The sequence below is a fragment of the Bufo gargarizans genome, chromosome 4, assembly GCF_014858855.1.
Source record: "Bufo gargarizans isolate SCDJY-AF-19 chromosome 4, ASM1485885v1, whole genome shotgun sequence".
Classification (NCBI taxonomy): domain Eukaryota; kingdom Metazoa; phylum Chordata; class Amphibia; order Anura; family Bufonidae; genus Bufo; species Bufo gargarizans.
Window position 1 is genome coordinate 504370835 of NC_058083.1, and position 24439 is coordinate 504395273.

At 46.4% G+C, this 24439-nt stretch overlaps 1 protein-coding gene across 1 annotated transcript in view; it reads left to right on the plus strand.

Annotated features, from left to right (window-relative positions):
- NENF (neudesin neurotrophic factor) overlaps positions 1–24439 on the plus strand; it is a 30224-nt gene continuing 5785 nt past the window's right edge. Inside the window, exon 1 of the mRNA XM_044291712.1 lies at positions 1–172. Coding sequence (XP_044147647.1) covers positions 14–172 — 159 coding nt within the window. The 5' untranslated portion in view covers positions 1–13. The remainder of the gene's footprint in view (positions 173–24439) is intronic.

A 24439-nucleotide genomic window follows, 5' to 3' on the forward strand; every position in this document is an offset into this window, starting at 1 on the left:
AGTGGTGCACAACATGTCGCCGTGCAGCAGAGTTGTGTGTTACTTTGTGCTGTTGCTGGGTTCTGTCGTTTTCAGCTCTGCGGACGTGGACCCCGAGTTACGACGCACGAATCCGCATAAGCCAGTCAGGCTCTTCACCGACGAGGACCTGGCAAACTACAATGGGGAACAGGTAACTATCCCGGGTTCTAATGCTCTCGTGCATTGCAGAAATGAATCAATGATCTGCTACAAGTTACACATCTTAAAAAAACTAAGTGCGATTCGTCTGCGACTTGCTTTTGCGCTACTTGTTGATGTGCAATTTATGTCATTTAGGATTTGGAACATCCATTAGACGGAGGGTACATGAGGAAAGTGATGTGTGTAATGTGTTGTAGCAGCGCCCTGTAAACTGCAATGCCAGACACAGGACATTGTCCTAGGTGGCGCTGTTCTTGTCTCATTTCCTCCGATCTCTTTCATGAACCAGATGACTTTGGTCCAATTCGATGCAGATATTAGCTGACAATGGCTGGTATTGCTGTAACGGTCAAATGCGGAAAAATAATTAGTCCCAGCAATGGAGGCAAATGGATAATGTGCTAGCATGGAAAATGTGTGATCTCTACGGGAAAGATATAAAAGCATACGGATGGAATAGACATGGAATTGCTGACGGACTGCAAAAAAAAAAACACGTACTCTAACGCCCCCCCTCATAGATCCATTAAGATTGCTAATGGTGGATCCCATCAGCGGCTGTGTATTTTATGCAGATTTTCTGCACAGTTTCCATACAAAAATCCACGTGGGCTGCTTGTGAATTTTGTTGCAAATTTGCATTGTAATGCCCCTTGCAGACGAGCGTTTGTCACGCTGCGAGTCCGCAGCGCAGCTCCTGGCCGGAACTCCTAGCACTTGCTGGGGGGTCGCATATTGATTTATGATGCTATGTAACCCTTACAGTTCTGGAATGTATTAGATGACACTGACATCAAGCTGTCAGTGTTATGCAATACATTCCAGAGCTGTAAGGGTTACATAGCATTATAAATTAATATAACGCTATGCAACCCCGGCAGTGCTGGGAGGTCAGGACGGGAGCTGCGCTGCGGACTCGCAGCGTGACAAACGCTCGTCTGCAAGGGGCCTAAAGGGTGACGTCTGCACAGAAAATTCAAAACACACCTGACATGCTGAGGATGTCAAAGTCCACACCACGGGTCAAAATCTCAAGTACCACTGGTAGAGTATTAACCTGCAGATTTTCCACCTGAAAATGTGCACATAATATGCACCATCTGCACATACTGTTAGGGGTGGATTTTTACATGGAGAAACCGCAGTACAGAACCAGCAAATCTCATGCACAGTTTGCTTTTTTCTTCTGTGCGGAAATTGACCTGTCGTGCGGATTTTAAAACGCAGCTAAAACCAAGCTGAAAATCCACATATACAGTTGCAAGAAAAAGTATGTGAACCCTTTGGAATGATTTAGATTTCTGCACAAATTGGTCATAAAATGTGATCCGATCTTCATCTAAGTCACAACAATAGACAATCACGGTGTGCTTAAACTAATAACACACAAAGAATTATATGTTACCATGTTTTATTGAACACACCATGTAAACATTCACAGTGCAGGTGGAAAAAGTATGTGAACCCTTGGATTTAATAACTGGTTGAACCTCCTTTGGCAGCAATAACTTCAACCAAACGTTTCCTGTAGTTGCAGATCAGACGTGCACAACGCTCAGGAGTAATTCTTGACCATTCCTCTTTACAGAACTGTTTCAGTTCAGCAATATTCTTGGGATGTCTGGTGTGAATCGCTGTCTTGAGGTCATGCCACAGCATCTCAATCGGGTTGAGGTCAGGACTCTGACTGGGCCACTCCAGAAGGCAAATTTACTTCTGTTTAACCACCTCCGGACCGCCTAACGCAGATGTGCGGTCCGGAGGTGGCAGCGCTGCGCAGAGTCACGCATATACGCGTCATCTCGCGAGACGCGAGATGACGCGAGTATGCGCCCGCGCGTGCGCACTTCGCGCCGGCATTTCGTTAAGGACCATTTCGTCAGCAACCTGCCAGCCAATGATCGTGGCTGGCAGGTTGCTGATTTTTAAAAAATCCAATCAAAGTGCCAGATAGCAGATCATATTTGTAAATATGATCTGTTATATGGCTGCCTGCTCCTCTGCTGGTTCTTTTCGTCGGTTGGATCCAGCAGAGGAGCAGGCTTCACAGTGAGTACACCAAACATCACACTTAGCCCCAGATCACCCCCCTGAACCCCAATTAACCCTTTGATCACCACTTTGATCACCCCTGTCAATCACAAGTGAAAAGAAAAAAGTGATCAGTGCAAACTGTCACTTTTTTTTTTCACTGTTATTGACCGTTAGGTTTTAGGTATAGTTTAGGTCCCTTGGTTAGGTAGTTAGCGATCAGTTAGCGCCCAGCCCACCGCACCGCAGTCCGTTATTCGCTGATTAGCGTATCGCTAATCAGCATTTGTACTTTTATAGTATCTGGAAGTGATCAAAACTGATCACGGTCAGATCTATAATAGTACTAGTGTCACTTTAGCTCGCCCTCCACCCAAAACGCAGTGTTTGCCCGATCAGGCCTGATCGGTCGCCCACACGTGCGTTCGCCCACACTCGCCCCACCGCAGTGACAAAAAAATCATTTTTTTTTGATCGCTGCACATTCAATTTACACGCACTGCGGCGATAAAAAAATCAGTTTTGATATTTTTTATCAACCGCAGCGGCCTCCGGTACTTCGCTAGGCTCCCCTTTGTAAGACAGGCTTGCTTTTTTTTTCTTGGGTAGTCTCAGGGAATACCCCTAAATTTAGTTGCCCACATGTCTAACAGGGGGTATTCTTCTGAAGAGGCCTACAGGCTTCTGACCCAGTCGGATGAGGAGTGGGAACCCTCATCTGATGAATCCAGCGGGTCAGAATACGAACCTGTAGAAAGCAGTGGCTCTCTGACCCAAAGTTCGGACGAGGAGGCTGAGGTCCCTGATAGAACCAGGCGTACCCGGCCCCGTGTCGCTAGACCGCAGGTTGCGCAGGATCCGCTTCAAGAGCAGCAGAGTGGGGCTGGTGCTGTCGGATTACGTGGTGAGGCATACACCAGCAGCCCAGCCCTTCCTGGACCTAGTACCAGCACTGCCGTACAACCTGGTGAAGTAGCGAGCACCAGAAGGGCAGTTGAAGCTGGTACGGTGGCACGTGCAGTAGTGACCCCGTCGCAGCCACCGCAAAGACGTGCCCGTAGAGCCCCTAGAATCCCAGAGGTGCTGGCAAACCCTGATTGGCAGTCCCCAACTTCAGCCGCACCCGTAGTTTTCCCTTTCACCGCCCAGTCTGGAGTTCGGGTTGAGACGGCTCAGATCGGTTCGGCCCTGGGATTTTTTGAGCTGTTCTTGACTGCGGAGCTTTTAGACTTAGTTGTGGCAGAAACAAATCGGTATGCCACACAATTTATAACCGCTAACCCGGGAAGCTATTATGCCCAGCCTTTCCGGTGGAAACCAGTCCAAGTTTCCGAAATTAAAACTTTTCTGGGCCTCCTCCTCAACATGGGCCTGACAAAAAAACATGAATTGCGGTCATATTGGTCCACGAACCCGATTCATCACATGCCCATGTTCTCTGCTGCTATGTCCAGGACACGATTTGAGGTCATCCTGCGTTTCCTGCACTTTAGTGACAACACCGCCTCCCGTCCCAGGGGCCACCCTGCTTTTGACCGGCTCCACAAAATTCGGCCCCTCATAGACCATTTCAACCTGAAATTTGCAGATATTTATACCCCAGAGCAAAACATCTGCGTAGACGAGTCCCTGATACATTTTACCGGGCGCCTTGGCTTCAAACAATACATCCCAAGCAAGCGCGCCCGGTATGGGGTCAAATTGTATAAGCTCTGTGAAAGGGCCACAGGCTATACCCACAAATTTCGTGTCTATGAGGGAAAAGATCAGACCCTGGAGCCGGTCGGTTGCCCTGACTACCTGGGGAGCAGTGGGAAGACAGTTTGGGACTTGGTGTCACCCTTATTCGGCAAGGGGTACCATCTTTATGTGGACAATTTTTACACAAGTGTGGCCCTCTTTAGGCATTTGTTTCTAGAACGGATTGGCGCCTGTGGTACCGCGCGAACTAGTCGCGCGGGCTTCCCCCAACGGCTCGTTAGCACCCGTCTTGCAAGGGGGCAGAGGGCCGCACTGTGTAACGAAGAACTGCTCGCGGTGAAATGGAGAGACAAGCGTGACGTTTACATGCTCTCCTCCATTCACGCAGACACGACAATACAAATTGAGCGAGCAACCCGTGTCATTGAAAAGCCCCTCTCAGTCCACGACTATAACCTCCACATGGGAGGGGTCGACTTCAATGACCAGATGTTGTCTCCGTATTTAGTTTCCCGACGCACCAGACGCTGGTATAAGAAGGTGTCTGTATATTTAATTCAATTGGCTCTGTACAATAGTTTTGTTCTCTACAGTAAGGCTGGGAGAACTGGATCCTTCCTCAAATTTCAGGAAGAGATCATCGAGAACCTCCTGTATCCAGGAGGTTCCGTGGCCCCAACCACCAGTGTAGTTAGCCGTCTACACGAGCGACATTTCCCCAATGTCGTTCCTGGTACCTCAACCCAACCGTCACCCCGAAAAAGATGTCGTGTCTGTAGCAGGAGTGGAATAAGGCGTGACACCCGCTATTTCTGTCCTGACTGTCCGGACCACCCTGCCCTATGCTTTGGAGAGTGTTTCCGGAAGTACCACTCACAGGTACACTATTAGCATAGGGATCATCTCACCAGGACAGGCACACAGGGCTATTAGGGCCCATTCACTCACTGCTGCTGCAAACGTCTCCTTTCACATGGGACAAAGTGCATAACGCACTTCGCCACATCTTTGGGCGATTTGCGCTTTGCACATTGACCCATGGGGAAGGAGAGGTTTGTTCTATAAAGGTAAAAAAACAAAAAAAAAAACAAAAAAAAAAAACAGGTAAGCAAACAGGTTAATGTTTAGTTCCAAAAGTTAAAGTTACATGTTCTGTTCCAAAGTTAATAAAATTATTGCGTTGTGGCCTGTTTTTTTTTTTTTTTTTTGTTTTTTTTTGTCTTTTTACCTTCCAGGTGGACCAACCGATCTACTAGCTGCAGCACCGATGTGCATTCTGACAGAAGCATTGCGCTGCTGTCAGATTACACGCAAGTCGGTGTATGCGGCGCTGCAAGACGGGATTTTCTCCTCTGCAGTGACAGATACGTTTGCCGAGGCATACGAGCTGAGGAGGAGGCGGCGTTCCTATGCTTTGGCAAGCACTTTGTATGTATATATATATAAAAAAAAAAATCCCGGCAATGATTTATTCATCCACATCGATTGATGCGAATGGAGAAATCTGGTTTGCCAGGGCATACGAGCTAAGTGGGTATGGATGTAGGGCGGAGCTCCTATGTCCTGGCAGACGCCTTTCCCCTCCATTTTTTTTTTTTGGCAGAGATTTTTTCATCCACATTGATCGATGCGAATGAAGAAATCTGTGCCGTTCATTTTTTTCTTTCAGCCCAGAGGCTGAACGGAAAAAAAAATCTCATTACCTGTATGCTCAATATAAGGAGAATAGCAGAAACTCCTAATGCTGGCCATACATGTAATGACTGCGGAGACCCTCAAATGCCAGGGCAGTACAAACACCCCACAACTGACCCCATTTTGGAAAGAAGACACCCCAAGGTATTTGCTGAGGGGCATATTGAGTCCATGAAAGATTGAAATTTTTGTCCTAAGTTAGCTGAAAGTGAGACTTTGTGAGAAAAAACAAAAAAAAATCAATTTCCGCTAACTTATGCAAAAAAAAAAAAATTTCTTTGAACTTGCCAGGCCCCTCATTGGATACCTTGGGGTGTCTTCTTTCCAAAGTGGGGTCACATGTGGGGTATTTATACTGCCCTGGCTTTTTAGGGGCCCTAAAGCGTGAGAAGAAGTCTGGGATCCAAATGTCTAAAAATGCCCTCCTAAAAGGAATTTGGGCCCCTTTGCGCATCTAGGCTGCAAAAAAGTGTGACACATCTGGTATCGCCGTACTCAGAAGAAGTTGGGGAATGTGTTTTGGGGTGTCATTTTACATATACCCATGCTGGGTGAGATAAATATCTTGGTCAAATGCCAACTTTGTATAAAAAAATGGGAAAAGTTGTCTTTTGCCAACATATTTCTCTCACCCAGCATGGGTATATGTAAAATGACACCCCAAAACACATTCCCCAACTTCTCCTGAGTACGGCGATACCAGATGTGTCACACTTTTTTGATGCCAAGGTGGGCAAAGGGGCGCACATTCCAAAGTGCACCTTTCGGATTTCACCGGTCATTTTTTACAGATTTTGATTGCAAAGTACTTCTCACACATATGGGCCCCTAAATTGCCAGGGCAGCATAACTACGCCACAAGTGACCCCATTTTGGAAAGAAGACACCCCAAGGTATTCCGTGAGGGGCATGGCGAGTTCCTAGAATTTTTTATTTTTTGTCGCAAGTTAGTGGAATATGAGACTTTGTAAGGAAAAAAGAGAAAAAAAAAAAATCATCATTTTCTGCTAACTTGTGACAAAAAATAAAAAATTCTAGGAACTCGCAGTGCCCCTCACGGAATACCTTAGGGTGTCTTCTTTCCAAAATGGGGTCACTTGTGGCGTAGTTATACTGCCCTGGCAATTTAGGGGCCCAAATGTGTGAGAAGTACCTTGCAATCAAAATGTGTAAAAAATGCCCTGCAAAATCCGAAAGGTGCACTTTGGAATATGTGCCCCTTTGCCCACCTTGGCAGCAAAAAAGTGTGACACATCTGGTATCGCCGTACTCAGGAGAAGTTGGGGAATGTGTTTTGGGGTGTCATTTTACATATACCCATGCTGGGTGAGAGAAATATCTTGGCAAACGACAACTTTTCCCATTTTTTTATACAAAGTTGGCATTTGACCAAGATATTTTTCTCACCCAGCATGGGTATATGTAAAATGACACCCCAAAACACATTCCCCAACTTCTCCTGAGTACGGCGATACCAGATGTGTGACACTTTTTTGATGCCAAGGTGGGCAAAGGGGCGCATATGCCAAAGTGCACCTTTCGGATTTCACCGGTCATTTTTTACAGATTTTGATTGCAAAGTACTTCTCACACATATGGGCCCCTAAATTGCCAGGGCAGTATAACTACGCCACAAGTGACCCCATTTTGGAAAGAAGACACCCCAAGGTATTCCGTGAGGGGTATGGCGAGTTCCTAGAATTTTTTATTTTTTGTCGCAAGTTAGTGGAATATGAGACTTTGTAAGGAAAAAAGAGAAAAAAAAATAAATCATCATTTTCTGCTAACTTGTGACAAAAAATAAAAAATTCTAGGAACTCGCAGTGCCCCTCACGGAATACCTTAGGGTGTCTTCTTTCCAAAATGGGGTCACTTGTGGCGTAGTTATACTGCCCTGGCAATTTAGGGGCCCAAATGTGTGAGAAGTACCTTGCAATCAAAATGTGTAAAAAATGCCCTGCAAAATCCGAAAGGTGCACTTTGGAATATGTGCCCCTTTGCCCACCTTGGCAGCAAAAAAGTGTGACACATGTGGTATCGCCGTACTCAGGAGAAGTTGGGGAATGTGTTTTGGGGTGTCATTTTACATATACCCATACTGGGTGAGAGAAATATCTTGGCAAACGACAACTTTTCCCATTTTTTTATACAAAGTTGGCATTTGACCAAGATATTTTTCTCACCCAGCATGGGTATATGTAAAATGACACCCCAAAACACATTCCCCAACTTCTCCTGAGTACGGCGATACCACATGTGTGACACTTTTTTGCTGCCAAGGTGGGCAAAGGGGCGCATATTCCAAAGTGCACCTTTCGGATTTCACCGGTCATTTCTTACACATTTTGATTGCAAAGTACTTCTCACACATTTGGGCCCCTAAATTGCCAGGGCAGTATAACTACGCCACAAGTGACCCCATTTTGGAAAGAAGACACCCCAAGGTATTCTGTGAGGGGCATGGTGAGTTCCTAGAATTTTTTATTTTTTGTCGCAAGTTAGTGGAATATGAGACTTTGTAAGAAAAAAATAAATAAAAAAAATCATCATCATTTTCCGCTAACTTGTGACAAAAAATAAAAAGTTCTATGAACTCACTATGCCCATCAGCGAATACCTTAGGGTGTCTACTTTCCGAAATGGGGTCATTTGTGGGGTAGTTATACTGTTTGGGCATTGTAGAACCTCAGGAAACATGACAGGTGCTCAGAAAATCAGAGCCGTTTCAAAAAGCGGAAATTCACATTTTTGTACCATAGTTTGTAAATGCTATAACTTTTACCCAAACCATTTTTTTTTTGCCCAAACATTTTTTTTTTATCAAAGACATGTAGAACTATAAATTTAGCGAAAAATTTATATATGGATGTCGTTTTTTTTGCAAAATTTCACAGCTGAAAGTGAAAAATGTCATTTTTTTGCAAAAAAATCGTTACATTTTGATTAATAACAAAAAAAGTAAAAATGTCAGCAGCAATAAAATACCACCAAATGAAAGCTCCATTAGTGAGAAGAAAAGGAGGTAAAATTCATTTGGGTGGTAAGTTGCATGACCGAGCGATAAACGGTGAAAGGAGTGTAGTGCCGAAGTGTAAAAAGTGGCCTGGTCATGAAGGGGGTTTCACCTAGCGGGGCTGAAGTGGTTAACCACCTCAGCCCTGCTAGCTTAAACCCCCTTCATGACCAGACCACTTTTTACACTTCGGCACTACACTCCTTTCACCGTTTATTGCTCGGTCATGCAACTTACCACCCAAATGAATTTTTCCTCCTTTTCTTCTCACTAATAGAGCTTTCATTTGGTGGTATTGCATTGCTGCTGAAATTTTTACTTTTTTTGTTATTAATCGAAATTTACCAAAATTTTTGCAAAAAAATTAAATTTTCACTTTCAGTTGCAATTTTTTTTTTAAAAAAACGACATCTATATATAAATGTTTCTCTAAATTTATTGTTCTACATGTCTTTTGATAAAAAAAAAATGGTTTGGGAAAAAGTTATAGCGTTTACAAACTATTGTACAAAAATGTGAATTTCCACTTTTTGAAGCAGCTCTGACTTTCTGAGCACCTGTCATGTTTCCTGAGGTTCTACAATGCCCAGACAGTAGAAAACACCCACAAATGACCCCATTTCGGAAAGTAGACACCCTAAGGTATTCACTGATGGGCATAGTGAGTACATGGAAGTTTTTATTTTTTGTCACAAGTTAGCGGAAAATGATGATTTTTTATTTATTTATTTTTCCTTACAAAGTCTCATATTCCACTAACTTGTGACAAAAAATAAAAACTTCCATGAACTCACTATGCCCATCACGAAATACCTTGGGGTGTCTTCTTTCCAAAATGGGGTCACTTGTGGGGTAGTTATACTGCCCTGGCATTTTAGGGGCCCTAATGTGTGAGAAGTAGTTTGAAATCAAAATGTGTAAAAAATGCCCTGTGAAATCCGAAAGGTGCTCTTTGGAATGTGGGCCCCTTTGCCCACCTAGGCTGCAAAAAAGTGTCACAACATTTGACAACTGTTCCCATTTTTTTTATACAAAGTTGGCATTTGACCGAGATATTTATCTCACCTAGCATGGGTATATGTAAAATGACACCCCAAAACACATTGCCCAACTTCTCCTGAGTACGGCGATACCACATGTGTGACACTTTTTTGCAGCCTAGGTGGGCAAAGGGGCCCACATTCCAAAGAGCACCTTTAGGATTTCACAGGGCATTTTTTACACATTTTGATTTCAAACTACTTCTCACACATTAGGGCCCCCAAAATGCCAGGGCAGTATAACTACCCCACAAGTGACCCCATTTTGGAAAGAAGACACCCCAAGGTATTCCGTGAGGGGCATGGCGAGTTCCTAGAATTAAAAAAAAAAATTGTCACAAGTTAGTGGAATATGAGACTTTGTAAGAAAAAAAAAAAAAAAACGATAGTTATAATTTTCCGCTAATTTGTGCCAAAAAATTTTTTCGAGGAACTCGCCATGCCCCTCACGGAATACCTTGGGGTGTCTTCTTTCCAAAATGGGGTCACTTGTGGGGTAGTCATACTGCCCTGGCATTTTAGGGGCCCTAATGCGTAAGAAGTAGTTTGAATTCCAAATGTGTTAAAAATGCCCTGTGAAATCCTAAAGGTGCTCTTTGGAATGTGGGCCCCTTTGCCCACCTAGGCTGAAAAAAAGTGTCACACATGTGGTATCGCCGTACTCAGGAGAAGTAGGGCAATGTGTTTTGGGGTGTATTTTTACAAATACCCATGCTGGGTGAGAGAAATATCTCTCTAAAAGTCAACTTTTCCCTTTTTTTTTATACAAAGTTGTCATTATAGAGAGATATTTCTCTCACCCAGCATGGGTATCTGTAAAAAGACACCCCAAAACACATTGCCCTACTTCTGAGTACGGCGATACCACATGTGTGACACTTTTTTGCAGCCTAGATGCGCAAAGAGGCCCAAATTCCTTTTAGGAGGGCATTTTTAGACATTGGATCCCAGACTTCTTCTCACGCTTTAGGGCCCCTAAAATGCCAGAACAGTATAAATACCCCACATGTGACCCCATTTTCGAAAGAACACACCCCAAGGTATTCAATGAGGGGCATGGCGAGTTCATAGAAGATTAATTTTTTGGGCACAAGTTAGCGGAAATTGATTTTTTTTTTGTTTTTTCTCACAAAGTCTCCCTTTCCGCTAACTTGGGACAAAAAGTTCAATCTTTCATGGACTCAATATGCCCCTCAGCGAATACCTTGGGGTGTCTTCTTTCCAAAATGGGGTCACATGTGGGGTATTTATACTGCCCTGGCATTTTAGGGGCCCTAAAGCGTGAGAAGAAGTCTGGAATATAAATGTCTAAAAATTTTTACGCATTTGGATTCCGTGAGGGTATGGTGAGTTCATGTGAGATTTTATTTTGTGACACAAGTTAGTGGAATATGAGACTTTGTAAGAAAAAACTAAAACAAAAAAAAAAATATAAATTTCCACTAAGGCCTCTTTCACACTTGCCGGAATTACACACCGGATCACGAAAAACACAAGTGTACTGAAAGCATTTGATGACGGATCCGTCTTCAAAATGCTTTCAGTGTTACTATGGCACCCAGGACTAGAGTTGAGCGAACACCTGGATGTTCGGGTTCGAGAAGTTCGGCCGAACATCCCGGAAATGTTCGGGTTCGGGATCCGAACCCGATCCGAACTTCGTCCCGAACCCGAACCCCATTGAAGTCAATGGGGACCCGAACTTTTCGGCACTAAATGGCTGTAAAACAGCCCAGGAAAGAGCTAGAGGGCTGCAAAAGGCAGCAACATGTAGGTAAATCCCCTGCAAACAAATGTGGATAGGGAAATGAATTAAAATAAAAATTAAATAAATAAAAATTAACCAAAATCAATTGGAGAGAGGTTCCATAGCAGAGAATCTGGCTTCCGGTCACCCACCACTGGAACAGTCCATTCTCAGATATTTAGGCCCCGGCACCCAGGCAGAGGAGAGAGGTCCCGTAACAGAGAATCTGTCTTCATGTCAGCAGAGAATTAGTCTGCATGTCATAGCAGAGAATGAGGCTTCACGTCAGCCACCACTGCAACAGTCCATTGGCATATATTTAGGCCCAGCACCCAGGCAGAGGAGAGAGGTCCCGTAACAGACAATCTGGCTTCATGTCAGCAGAGAATCAGTCTGCATGTCATAGCAGAGAATCAGGCTTCACGTCACCCACCACTGCAACAGTCCATTGTCATAAATTTAGGCCCAGCACTAGTGTTGAGCGGCATGTCCCATATTCGAATTCGCGAAATTTTGTAAATATTCGAAAGAATATTCGTAAAATATTCGCGATTATTCAAATTCGTTATTATTTCGCATATGCGATAATTCGAATTTTCGCATCGCATAATACATATGCTATGCAAAATTCACATGTGCGCTAATGAAATCGCCTTACGAAGATTCGCAACTCAATTCAATCACTAATGTATGAATGCAATGCCCTTTGCCTCTGTTCTGGGACAAGTGTAGATATTCGCATGTGCGCTAATAAAATCGCCTTACGAAGATTCGCACCTCAATCACTTTCTAGGGAATGTGAGACTTTTGGGAATCAATCGAGATACAGTGGGGGGTGATGACAGTAGTTGACAGAGTACAGATCAATGTAATCTGTAAGGTGGAAAGTAAAATAAAAAATACGAATATTCGTAAATCGAATTTTACGAAGTTCTACGTATTCGCGAATATGGTGCTATACTATATGAATGCACAGGCCTTTGCCTCTCTGTTCTGGGGACAAGTGTAGATATTTGCATTTGCGTTAATAAAATCGCCTTACGAAGATTCGCAGCTCAATTCAATCACTAATGTATGAATGCAAAGCCCTTTGCCTCTGTTCTGGGACAAGTGTAGATATTCGCATGTGCGCTAATAAAATCGTCTTACGAAGATTCGCAACTCAATTCACTAATGTATGAATGCAAAGCCCTTTGCCTCTGTTCTGGGACGTGCCGATATTCGCATGTGCGCTAATAAAATCGCCTTACGAAGATTCGCGCCTCAATCACTTTCTAGGCAATGTGAGTAAGATCTGAGCTGTTGGACCTTTGGGAAACAATCAATTATATGTGTACTGTAATTTTGTGGGGGGGGGGGAAAAACAAAAAACGAATATTCGTTTTTACGAATATATAGCACTATATTCGAAATATTCGCGAAATCGCGAAGTTGCGATATTCGCGAAAAAAATTTGCTTTTCGAATATTCGCGCTCAACACTACCCAGCACCCAGGCAGAGGAGAGAGGTCCCGTAACAGACAATCTGGCTTCATGTCAGCAGAGAATCAGTCTGCATGTCATAGCAGAGAATGAGGCTTCACGTCAGCCACCACTGCAACAGTCCATTGGCATATATTTAGGCCCAGCACCCAGGCAGAGGAGAGAGGTCCCGTAACAGACAATCTGGCTTCATGTCAGCAGAGAATTAGTCTGCATGTCATAGCAGAGAATCAGGCTTCACGTCAGCCACCACTGCAACAGTCCATTGGCATATATTTAGGCCCAGCACCCAGGCAGAGGAGGGAGGTCCCGTAACAGAGAATCTGTCTTCATGTCAGCAGAGAATCAGTCTGCATGTCATAGCAGAGAATGAGGCTTCACGTCAGCCACCACTGCAACAGTCCATTGGCATATATTTAGGCCCAGCACCCAGGCAGAGGAGGGAGGTCCCGTAACAGAGAATCTGTCTTCATGTCAGCAGAGAATTAGTCTGCATGTCATAGCAGAGAATGAGGCTTCACGTCAGCCACCACTGCAACAGTCCATTGGCATATATTTAGGCCTAGCACACAGGCAGAGGAGAGAGGTCCCGTAACAGAGGATCTGTCTTCATGTCAGCAGAGAATCAGTCTGCATGTCATAGCAGAGAATGAGGCTTCACGTCAGCCACCACTGCAACAGTCCATTGGCATATATTTAGGCCCAGCACACACACAGGCAGAGGAGAGAGGTCCCGTAACAGAGAATCTGGCTTCATGTCAGCAGAGAATCAGTCTGCATGTCATAGCAGAGAATGAGGCTTCACGTCAGCCACCACTGCAACAGTCCATTGGCATATATTTAGGCCCAGCACACACACAGGCAGAGGAGAGAGGTCCCGTAACAGAGAATCTGGCTTCATGTCAGCAGAGAATCAGTCTGCATGTCATAGCAGAGAATGAGGCTTCACGTCAGCCACCACTGCAACAGTCCATTGGCATATATTTAGGCCCAGCACACACACAGGCAGAGGAGAGAGGTCCCGTAACAGAGAATCTGGCTTCATGTCAGCAGAGAATCAGTCTGCATGTCATAGCAGAGAATGAGGCTTCACGTCAGCCACCACTGCAACAGTCCATTGGCATATATTTAGGCCTAGCACACAGGCAGAGCAGAGAGGTCCCGTAACAGACAATCTGGCTTCATGTCAGCAGAGAATCAGTCTGCATGTCATAGCAGAGAATGAGGCTTCACGTCACCCACCACTGCAACAGTCCATTGGCATATATTTAGGCCTAGCACACAGGCAGAGCAGAGAGGTCCCGTAACAGACAATCTGGCTTCATGTCAGCAGAGAATCAGTCTGCATGTCATAGCAGAGAATGAGGCTTCACGTCACCCACCACTGCAACAGTCCATTGGCATATATTTAGGCCTAGCACACAGGCAGAGCAGAGAGGTCCCGTAACAGACGATCTGGCTTCATGTCAGCAGAGAATCAGTCTGCATGTCATAGCAGAAAATCAGGATTCACGTCACCCAGGACTGTAAGAGTCCGTTTTCATAAATTTAGGCCCAGCACCCAGGCAGAGGAGAGAGGTCCCTTAACAGACAATCTGGCTTCATGTCAGCAGAGAATCAGTCTTCATATCATAGCAGAGAATCAGGCTTCACGTCACCCACCACTGCAACAGTCCATTGGCATATATTTAGGCCTAGCACACAGGCAGAGCAGAGAGGTCCCGTAACAGACAATCTGGCTTCATGTCAGCAGAGAATCAGTCTGCATGTCATAGCAGAGAATCAGGCTTCACGTCAGCCACCACTGCAACAGTCCATTGTCATAAATTTAGGCCCAACACCCAGGCAGAGGAGAGAGGTCCCATAACAGACAATCTGGCTTCATGTCAGCAGAGAATTAGTCTGCATGTCATAGCAGAGAATCAGGCTTCATGTCAGCCACCACTGCAACAGTCCATTGGCATATATTTAGGCCTAGCACACAGGCAGAGGAGAGGTTCATTCAACTTTGGGTAGCCTCGCAATATAATGGTAAAATGAAAATAAAAATAGGATTGAATGAGGAAGTGCCCTGGAGTCCAATAATATATGGTTATGGGGAGGTAGTTAATGTCTAATCTGGACAAGGGACGGACAGGTCCTGTGGGATCCATGCCTGGTTCATTTTTATGAACGTCAGCTTGTCCACATTGGCTGTAGACAGGCGGCTGCGTTTGTCTGTAATGACGCCCCCTGCCGTGCTGAATACACGTTCAGACAAAACGCTGGCTGCCGGGCAGGCCAGCACCTCCAAGGCATAAAAGGCTAGCTCTGGCCACGTGGACAATTTAGAGACCCAGAAGTTGAATGGGGCCGAACCATCAGTCAGTACGTGGAGGGGTGTGCACACGTACTGTTCCACCATGTTAGTGAAATGTTGCCTCCTGCTAACACGTTGCGTATCAGGTGGTGGTGCAGTTAGCTGTGGCGTGTTGACAAAAGTTTTCCACATCTCTGCCATGCTAACCCTGCCCTCAGAGGAGCTGGCCGTGACACAGCTGCCTTGGCGACCTCTTGCTCCTCCTCTGCCTTGGCCTTGGGCTTCCACTTGTTCCCCTGTGACATTTGGGAATGCTCTCAGTAGCGCGTCTACCAACGTGCGCTTGTACTCGCGCATCTTCCTATCACGCTCCAGTGCAGGAAGTAAGGTGGGCACATTGTCTTTGTAGCGTGGATCCAGCAGGGTGGCAACCCAGTAGTCCGCACAGGTTAAAATGTGGGCAACTCTGCTGTCGTTGCGCAGGCACTGCAGCATGTAGTCGCTCATGTGTGCCAGGCTGCCCAGGGATAAGGACAAGCTGTCCTCTGTGGGAGGCGTATCGTCATCGTCCTGCCTTTCCCCCCAGCCACGCACCAGTGATGGACCCGAGCTGCGTTGGGTGCCACCCCGCTGTGACCATGCTTCATCCTCATCCTCCTCCACCTCCTCCTCATCCTCGTCCTCCTCGTCCTCCAGTAGTGGGCCCTGGCTGGCCACATTTGTACCTGGCCTCTGCTGTTGCCAAAAACCTCCCTCTGAGTCACTTCGAAGAGACTGGCCTGAAAGTGCTAAAAATGACCCCTCTTCCTCCTCCTCCTCCTCCTCCTCCTGGGCCACCTCCTCTTCCATCATCGCCCTAAGTGTTTTCTCAAGGAGACATAGAAGTGGTATTGTAACGCTGATAACGGTGTCATCGCCACTGGCCATGTTGGTGGAGTACTCGAAACAGCGCAACAGGGCACACAGGTCTCGCATGGAGGCCCAGTCATTGGTGGTGAAGTGGTGCTGTTCTGTAGTGCGACTGACCCGTGCGTGCTGCAGCTGAAACTCCACTATGGCCTGCTGCTGCTCGCACAGTCTGTCCAGCATGTGCAAGGTGGAGTTCCACCTGGTGGGCACGTCGCATATGAGGCGGTGAGCGGGAAGGCCGAAGTTACGCTGTAGCGCAGACAGGCGAGCAGCAGCAGGATGTGAACGCCGGAAGCGCGAACAGACGGCCCGCACTTTATGCAGCAGCTCTGACATGTCGGGGTAGTTGTGAATGAACTTCTGCACCACCAAATTCAGCACATGCGCCAAGCAAGGGATGTGCGTCAAATTGGCTAGTCCCAGAGCTGCAACGAGATTTCGCCCATTATCACACACCACCAGGCCGGGCTTGAGGCTCACCGGCAGCAACCACTCGTCGGTCTGTTGTTCTATACCCCGCCACAACTCCTGTGCGGTGTGGGGCCTGTCCCCCAAACATATGAGTTTCAGAATGGCCTGCTGACGTTTACCCCGGGCTGTGCTGAAGTTGGTGGTGAAGGTGTGTGGCTGACTGGATGAGCAGGTGGAAGAAGAGGAGGAGGAAGCCGAGAAGGAGGAGGTGGCAACAGGAGGCAAAGAATGTTGCCCTGCGATCCTTGGCGGCGGAAGGACGTGCGCCAAACAGCTCTCCGCCTGGGGCCCAGCTGCCACTACATTTACCCAGTGTGCAGTTAGGGAGATATAGCGTCCCTGGCCGTGCTTACTGGTCCACGTATCTGTGGTTAGGTGGACCTTGCCACAGATGGCGTTGCGCAGTGCACACTTGATTTTATGGGATACTTGGTTGTGCAGGGAAGGCACGGCTCTCTTGGAGAAGTAGTGCCGGCTGGGAACAACATACTGTGGGACAGCAAGCGACATGAGCTGTTTGAAGCTGTCTGTGTCCACCAGCCTAAATGACAGCATTTCATAGGCCAGTAGTTTAGAAATGCTGGCATTCAGGGCCAGGGATCGAGGGTGGCTAGGTGGGAATTTACGCTTTCTATCAAATGTTTGTGAGATGGAGAGCTGAACGCTGGCGTGTGACATGGTTGAGACGCTTGGTGACGGAGGTGGTGGTGGTGGTGTTGGTGGTACATCCCCTGTTTGCTGGGCGGCAGGTGCCAACGTTCCTCCAGAGGCGGAGGAAGAGGCCGAGGCGGCAGCAGCAGAATAGGCCGAGGCGGCAGCAGCAGAAGAGGTAGCAGGGGGAGCCTGAGTGACTTCCTTGGTTTTAAGGTGTTTACTCCACTGCAGTTCATGCTTTGCATGCAGGTGCCTGGTCATGCAGGTTGTGCTCAGGTTCAGAACGTTAATGCCTCGCTTCAGGCTCTGATGGCACAGCGTGCAAACCACTCGGGTCTTGTCGTCAGCACATTGTTTGAAGAAGTGCCATGCCAGGGAACTCCTTGAAGCTGCCTTTGGGGTGCTCGGTCCCAGATGGCGGCGGTCAGTAGCAGGCGGAGTCTCTTGGCGGCGGGTGTTCTGCTTTTGCCCACTGCTCCCTCTTTTGCTACGCTGTTGGCTCGGTCTCACCACTGCCTCTTCCTCCGAACTGTGAAAGTCAGTGGCACGACCTTCATTCCATGTGGGGTCTAGGACCTCATCGTCCCCTGCATCGTCTTCCACCCAGTCTTGATCCCTGACCTCCTGTTCAGTCTGCACACTGCAGAAAGACGCAGCAGTTGGCACCTGTGTTTCGTCATCATCAGAGACATGCTGAGGTGGTATTCCCATGTCCTCATCATCAGGAAACATAAGTGGTTGTGCGTCAGTGCATTCTATGTCTTTCCACCGCTGGGGAAGGGCTAGGTGGATGCCCTTGGGAAACCCTGCCAGCGGAGTCTTCAAACAGCATAAGAGACTGCTGCATAACTTGAGGCTGAGACAGTTTCCCTGGTATGCATGGGGGTGATGTGACAGACTGATGGGGTTGGTTTTCAGGCGCCATCTGTGCGCTTTCTGCAGAAGACTGGGTGGGAGATAATGTGAACGTGCTGGATCCACTGTCGGCCACCCAATTGACTAATGCCTGTACCTGCTCAGGCCTTACCATCCTTAGAACGGCATTGGGCCCCACCATATATCGCTGTAAATTCTGGCGGCTACTGGGACCTGAGGTAGTTGGTACACTAGGACGTGTGGATGTGGCAGAACGGCCACGTCCTCTCCCAGCACCAGAGGGTCCACTAACACCACCACGACCATGTCCACGTCCGCGTCCCTTACTAGATGTTTTTCTCATTGTTATGGTTCACCACAACAACAAATATATTATTTGGCCCAATGTATTGTATTCAAATTCAGCGGGATATAAATTTGAGGCCTAGTATTTAGGCGCTGGGTGACCGGTATGGATTTAGTGACAGAATTAGACTTGGAAATGCACAGAAGCGTGTGTGTGAAGTTATTCTGAATGACCCTATGTGCACCTTCAATATGATCTACCCTTTTAGGGATAGATTTCAAATAGCTCTGATATAGCAGAAACGACTAAATTATGAAATTGCTAAATTGGGAATTGTATTTCAACCCAGAACAAAAATGTGCTTTGACGGACACTAAATAACTTTCCCAGCCACAACAGGACAGCGGTAACGAGAGATTTAGCGGGATATAAATTTGAGGCCTAGTATTTAGGCGCTGGGTGACAGGTATGGGTTTAGTGACAGAATTAGACTTGGAAATGCACAGTAGCGGGTGTGTGTGAAGTTATTCTGAATGACCCTATGTGCACCTTGAATATTATATACCCTTTTAGGGATAGATTTCAAATAGCTCTGATATAGCAGAAACCACTAAATTATGAAATTGCTAAATTGGGAATTGTATTTCAACCCAGAACAAGAAATGTGCTTGAACGGACACTAAATAACTCGCCCAGCTACAGCACTAGGGACAGATTTAGCGGGATATAAATTTGAGGCCTAGTATTTAGGCGCTGGGTGACAGGTATGGGTTTAGTGCCAGAATTAGACTTGGAAATACACAGTAGCGGGTGTGTGTGAAGTTATTCTGAATGACCCAATGTGCACCTTGAATATTATATACCCTTTTAGGGATAGATTTCAAATAGCTCTGATATAGCAGAAACCACTAAATTATGAAATTGCTAAATTGGGAATTGTATTTCAACCCAGAACAAGAAATGTGCTTGAACGGACACTAAATAACTCGCCCAGCTACAGCACTAGGGACAGATTTAGCGGGATATAAATTTGAGGCCTAGTATTTAGGCGCTGGGTGACAGGTATGGGTTTAGTGCCAGAATTAGACTTGGAAATACACAGTAGCGGGTGTGTGTGAAGTTATTCTGAATGACCCAATGTGCACCTTGAATATTATATACCCTTTTAGGGATAGATTTCAAATAGCTCTGATATAGCAGAAACCACTAAATTATGAAATTGCTAAATTGGGAATTGTATTTCAACCCAGAACAAGAAATGTGCTTGAACGGACACTAAATAACTCGCCCAGCTACAGCACTAAGGACAGATTTAGCGGGATATAAATTTGAGGCCTAGTATTTAGGCGCTGGGTGACAGGTATGGGTTTAGTGCCAGAATTAGACTTGGAAATACACAGTAGCGGGTGTGTGTGAAGTTATTCTGAATGACCCAATGTGCACCTTGAATATTATATACCCTTTTAGGGATAGATTTCAAATAGCTCTGATATAGCAGAAACCACTAAATTATGAAATTGCTAAATTGGGAATTGTATTTCAACCCAGAACAAGAAATGTGCTTGAACGGACACTAAATAACTCGCCCAGCTACAGCACTAAGGACAGATTTAGCGGGATATAAATTTGAGGCCTAGTATTTAGGCGCTGGGTGACAGGTATGGGTTTAGTGCCAGAATTAGACTTGGAAATACACAGTAGCGGGTGTGTGTGAAGTTATTCTGAATGACCCAATGTGCACCTTGAATATTATATACCCTTTTAGGGATAGATTTCAAATAGCTCTGATATAGCAGAAACCACTAAATTATGAAATTGCTAAATTGGGAATTGTATTTCAACCCAGAACAAGAAATGTGCTTGAACGGACACTAAATAACTCGCCCAGCTACAGCACTAAGGACAGATTTAGCGGGATATAAATTTGAGGCCTAGTATTTAGGCGCTGGGTGACCGGTATGGATTTAGTGACAGAATTAGACTGGGATATGGCCAAAAAATAAACAGACTATTGCTGGTTAAATGCACTTGGTGTGACAGCTTCACCCTGATGTAGGCTTTAGCCAAAAAACAACCACACCATTGAGGGTTAAATGCACTTGGTGACAGGCGCAGCTTGCCCCTGATTTAGTATATGGCCAAAAAATGAACAGACTATTGCTGGTTAAATGCACTTGGTGTGACAGCTTCACCCTGATGTAGGCTTTAGCCAAAAAACAACCACACCATTGAGGGTTAAATGCACTTGGTGACAGGCGCAGCTTGCCCCTGATTTTGTATATGGCCAAAAAATGAACAGACTATTGCTGGTTAAATGCACTTGGTGTGACAGCTTCACCCTGATGTAGGCTTTAGCCAAAAAACAACCACACCATTGAGGGTTAAATGCACTTGGTCGCAGCTTGTGCTGGCGCACCACAAGACACAAAATGGCCGCCGATCACCCCAGAAAAATGTGACTGACAAACGGTCTGGGCAGCCTAAAAACAGTGAGCAATTGAGGATCAGCAGCTCAATGATCCACAGCTGCAGATCGATCAGTTAATCAAGTCCTTTGGAGGAGTTAATCTGCCTAATCTCGCCCTACTGTCGCAGCCGCAACCTCTCCCTACGCTAATCAGAGCAGAGTGACGGGCGGCGCTATGTGACTCCAGCTTAAATAGAGGCTGGGTCACATGGTGCTCTGGCCAATCACAGCCATGCCAATAGTAGGCATGGCTGTGATGGCCTCTTGGGGCAAGTAGTATGACGCTTGTTGATTGGCTGCTTTGCAGCCTTTCAAAAAGCGCCAAGAAAGCGTCACAAAAGCGCGAAGAAAGCGACGAACACCGAACCCGAACCCGGACTTTTACGAAAATGTCCGGGTTCGGGTCCGTGTCACGGACACCCCAAAATTCGGTACGAACCCGAACTATACAGTTCGAGTTCGCTCATCCCTACCCAGGACGCTATTAAAGTCCTGGTTGCCATAGTAGGAGCGGGGAGCGGGGGAGCAGTATACTTACAGTCCGCGCGGCTCCCGGGGCGCTCCAGAGTGACGTCAGAGCGCCCCATGCGCATGGATGACGTGCCATGCGATCACGTCATCCATGTGCGTGGGGCGCCCTGACGTCACTCTGGAGCGCCCCGGGAGCCGCACGAACGGTAAGTATGCTGCTCCCCCGCGCCCCGCTACACTTTACCATGGCAAACAGGACTTTAGCGTCCCGGCAGCCATGGTAACCACTCTAAAAAAGCTAAACGTCGGATCCGGCAATGCGCCGAAACGACGTTTAGCTTAAGGCCGGATCCGGATCAATGCCTTTCAATGGGCATTCATTCCGGATCCGGCCTTGCGGCAAGTCTTCAGGATTTTTGGCCGGAGCAAAAAGCGCAGCATGCTGCGGTATTTTCTCCGGCCAAAAAACTTTCTGTTCCGGAACTGAAGACATCCTGATGCATCCTGAACGGATTTCACTCTATTCAGAATGCATTAAGATAAAACTGATCAGGATTCTTCCGGCATAGAGCCCCGACAAACTCTATGCCGGAAGACAAGAACGCAGGTGTGAAAGAGCCCTAACTTGTGCCAAAAAAATGTCTAAATGGAGCCTTACAGGGGGGTGATCAATGACAGGGGGGTGATCAGGGAGTGTATATGGGGTGGTCACCACCCTGTCATTGATCACCCCCCTGTAAGGCTCCATTCAGATGTCCATATGTGTTTTGCGGATCCGATCCGTGGATCCGTAAAACACATACGGACGTCTGAATGGAGCCTTACAGGGGGGTGATCAATGACAGGGGGGTGATCAGGGAGTCTATATGGGGTGATCAGGGGTTAATAAGGGGTTAATAAGTGACAAGGGGGGGTGTAGTGTAGTGTGGTGCTTGGTGCTACTTTACTGAGCTACCTGTGTCCTCTGGTGGTCGATCCAAGCAAAAGGGACCACCAGAGGACCAGGTAGCAGGTATATTAGACGCTGTTATCAAAACAGCGTCTAATATACCTGTTAGGGGTTAAAAAAATCGCATCTACAGCCTGCCAGCGAACGATCGCCGCTGGCAGGCTGTAGATCCACTCTTTTACCTGCCGATCCTGTGAACGCGCGCGCCTGTGTGCATGCGTTCACAGGAAGTCTCGCGAGATGACGCGTAGACGCGTTAGGGGGTCCGGAGGCGGTTAAGCCATTCTGTTGTTGATTTACTTCTATCCTTTGGGTGGTTGTCCTGTTGCAACATCCATCTTCTGTTGAGCTTCAGCTGGTGGACGGATGGCCTTAAGTTCTCCTGCAAAATGTCTTGATGCGTTGCGTGAAAATCGCAGCATGCTCTATTTTGTGCGTTTTTCATGCAATGCAGGCCCCATAGAAGTGAATGGGGCTGCGTGAAAATTGCAAGCATCCGCAAGCAAGTGCGGATGGGATGGGGACCCGATCGTTATTGTTTTCCCTTATAACATGGTTATAAGGGAAAATAATAGCATTTTTAATACAGAATGCATAGTAAAATAGTGATGGAGGGGTTAAAAAAAAATTAAACATAATTTAACTCACCTTAATCCACTTGTTCGCACAGCCTGGCTTCTCTTCTGTCATCTTTTTTGATGCCCAGGAGGAAAAGGACCTGTGGTGACGTCACTGCACTCATCACATGGTCTGTCACATGATCCATCACCATGGTGATGTATCATGTGATGAGCGCAGTGATGTCATCAAAGGTCCTTTACCTAGGTCCTGAAGAACAAGTGGATTAAGGTGCGTTAAATTATTTTTTATTATTTTCTAACCCCTCCATCACTATTTTACTATGCATTCTGTATTAAGAATGCTATTATTTTCCCTTATAACCATGCTATAAGGGAAAATAATACAATCTACACAACACCTAACCCGAATTTCTGTGAAGAAGTTTGGGTTTGGGTACCAAACATGCGGATCACGAGCGTGCAAAACGCATTAAAATGTTTTGCACTCGCGCGGAAAAATCGCGCATCCGCATCTTATCCGGCCCAAATCCATGACGCTCGTGTGAAAGAGGCCTTAGGGTTCATGCACAAAAACGTGTGTTGCCCGTTCCGTGCATTGGGGACCTCATATTGTGGTCGCCAATCCATGGGCACCGTCCGTGTGACTGGCACAGACAGATGCAGACCCATTCAACTTAAATGGGTCTGTGATCCTTCTGCAGCGCAAAAAAATAGAACAACGGAGGCATGGACAGAAATGCCATGGAAGTGCTCCATAGTGCTTCCTTAGCCTTCCGCTCCGTGCCTCCGCACCGTATCTTCTGGATAGCTTCAAGTGAATGGATCCACATTCGTGATACTGTGCGCATGCGGCCTGTGTCCATATATTGCAATACGGGCATGTCGGCCGCGTGCATGAGCCGATATGTGCATATATCATGAGCGTACAGCCACACGCAGGCAAAAGGTGCAGATTTTTGTGATTAATTCATTGCAGATTTCGCCCTCTCCATTGCAAATCAGCATCAGAAATCCTCAACTGACATGCTGCAGATGTACATTCTGTATGTGCACCGCCTGTCAATTTATGTGGGGATTCTGTTGTGGAAGTTTTTCGCAGCCTGTATCTTACACACTTTGCTGCTACTGTATTCACTGCAGGTTTCACCTGTCTATTTCTCGAATGATCGGAGGGAACTAAGCCCTTTTCAACTTCCCAAGAGAAGTGGAGCCCCCTATGCACCTTGATACTTGGCGATAAGGAGTGATGGGTGTCAACCAAAAGATGATTTGGCCAAGCTAATTTCTATAGGTCCCATTAATGTCCTCGCCCTGTCTGCACCCATGGCCATAATGTAATCTTACTCATCTCTCATGTAAATATATATACAGACATCTGGACGTAGAGCGCAGATGGAAGGAAGTTTATTTGTAGTCTGTAGCCATGGAGGAGACGCATAGGTTTGCACCGGAGCTGTAGACACAGAACATTGGGATTTTTTAAAATTAAGAGACTGTTTGCAAAGTTAATACATTGGAGAAGCAGAGAAAAGACTGGGGGTCATTTACTTAGTTTCCCCTCTGCAATGCCATAGGATTCGGCTA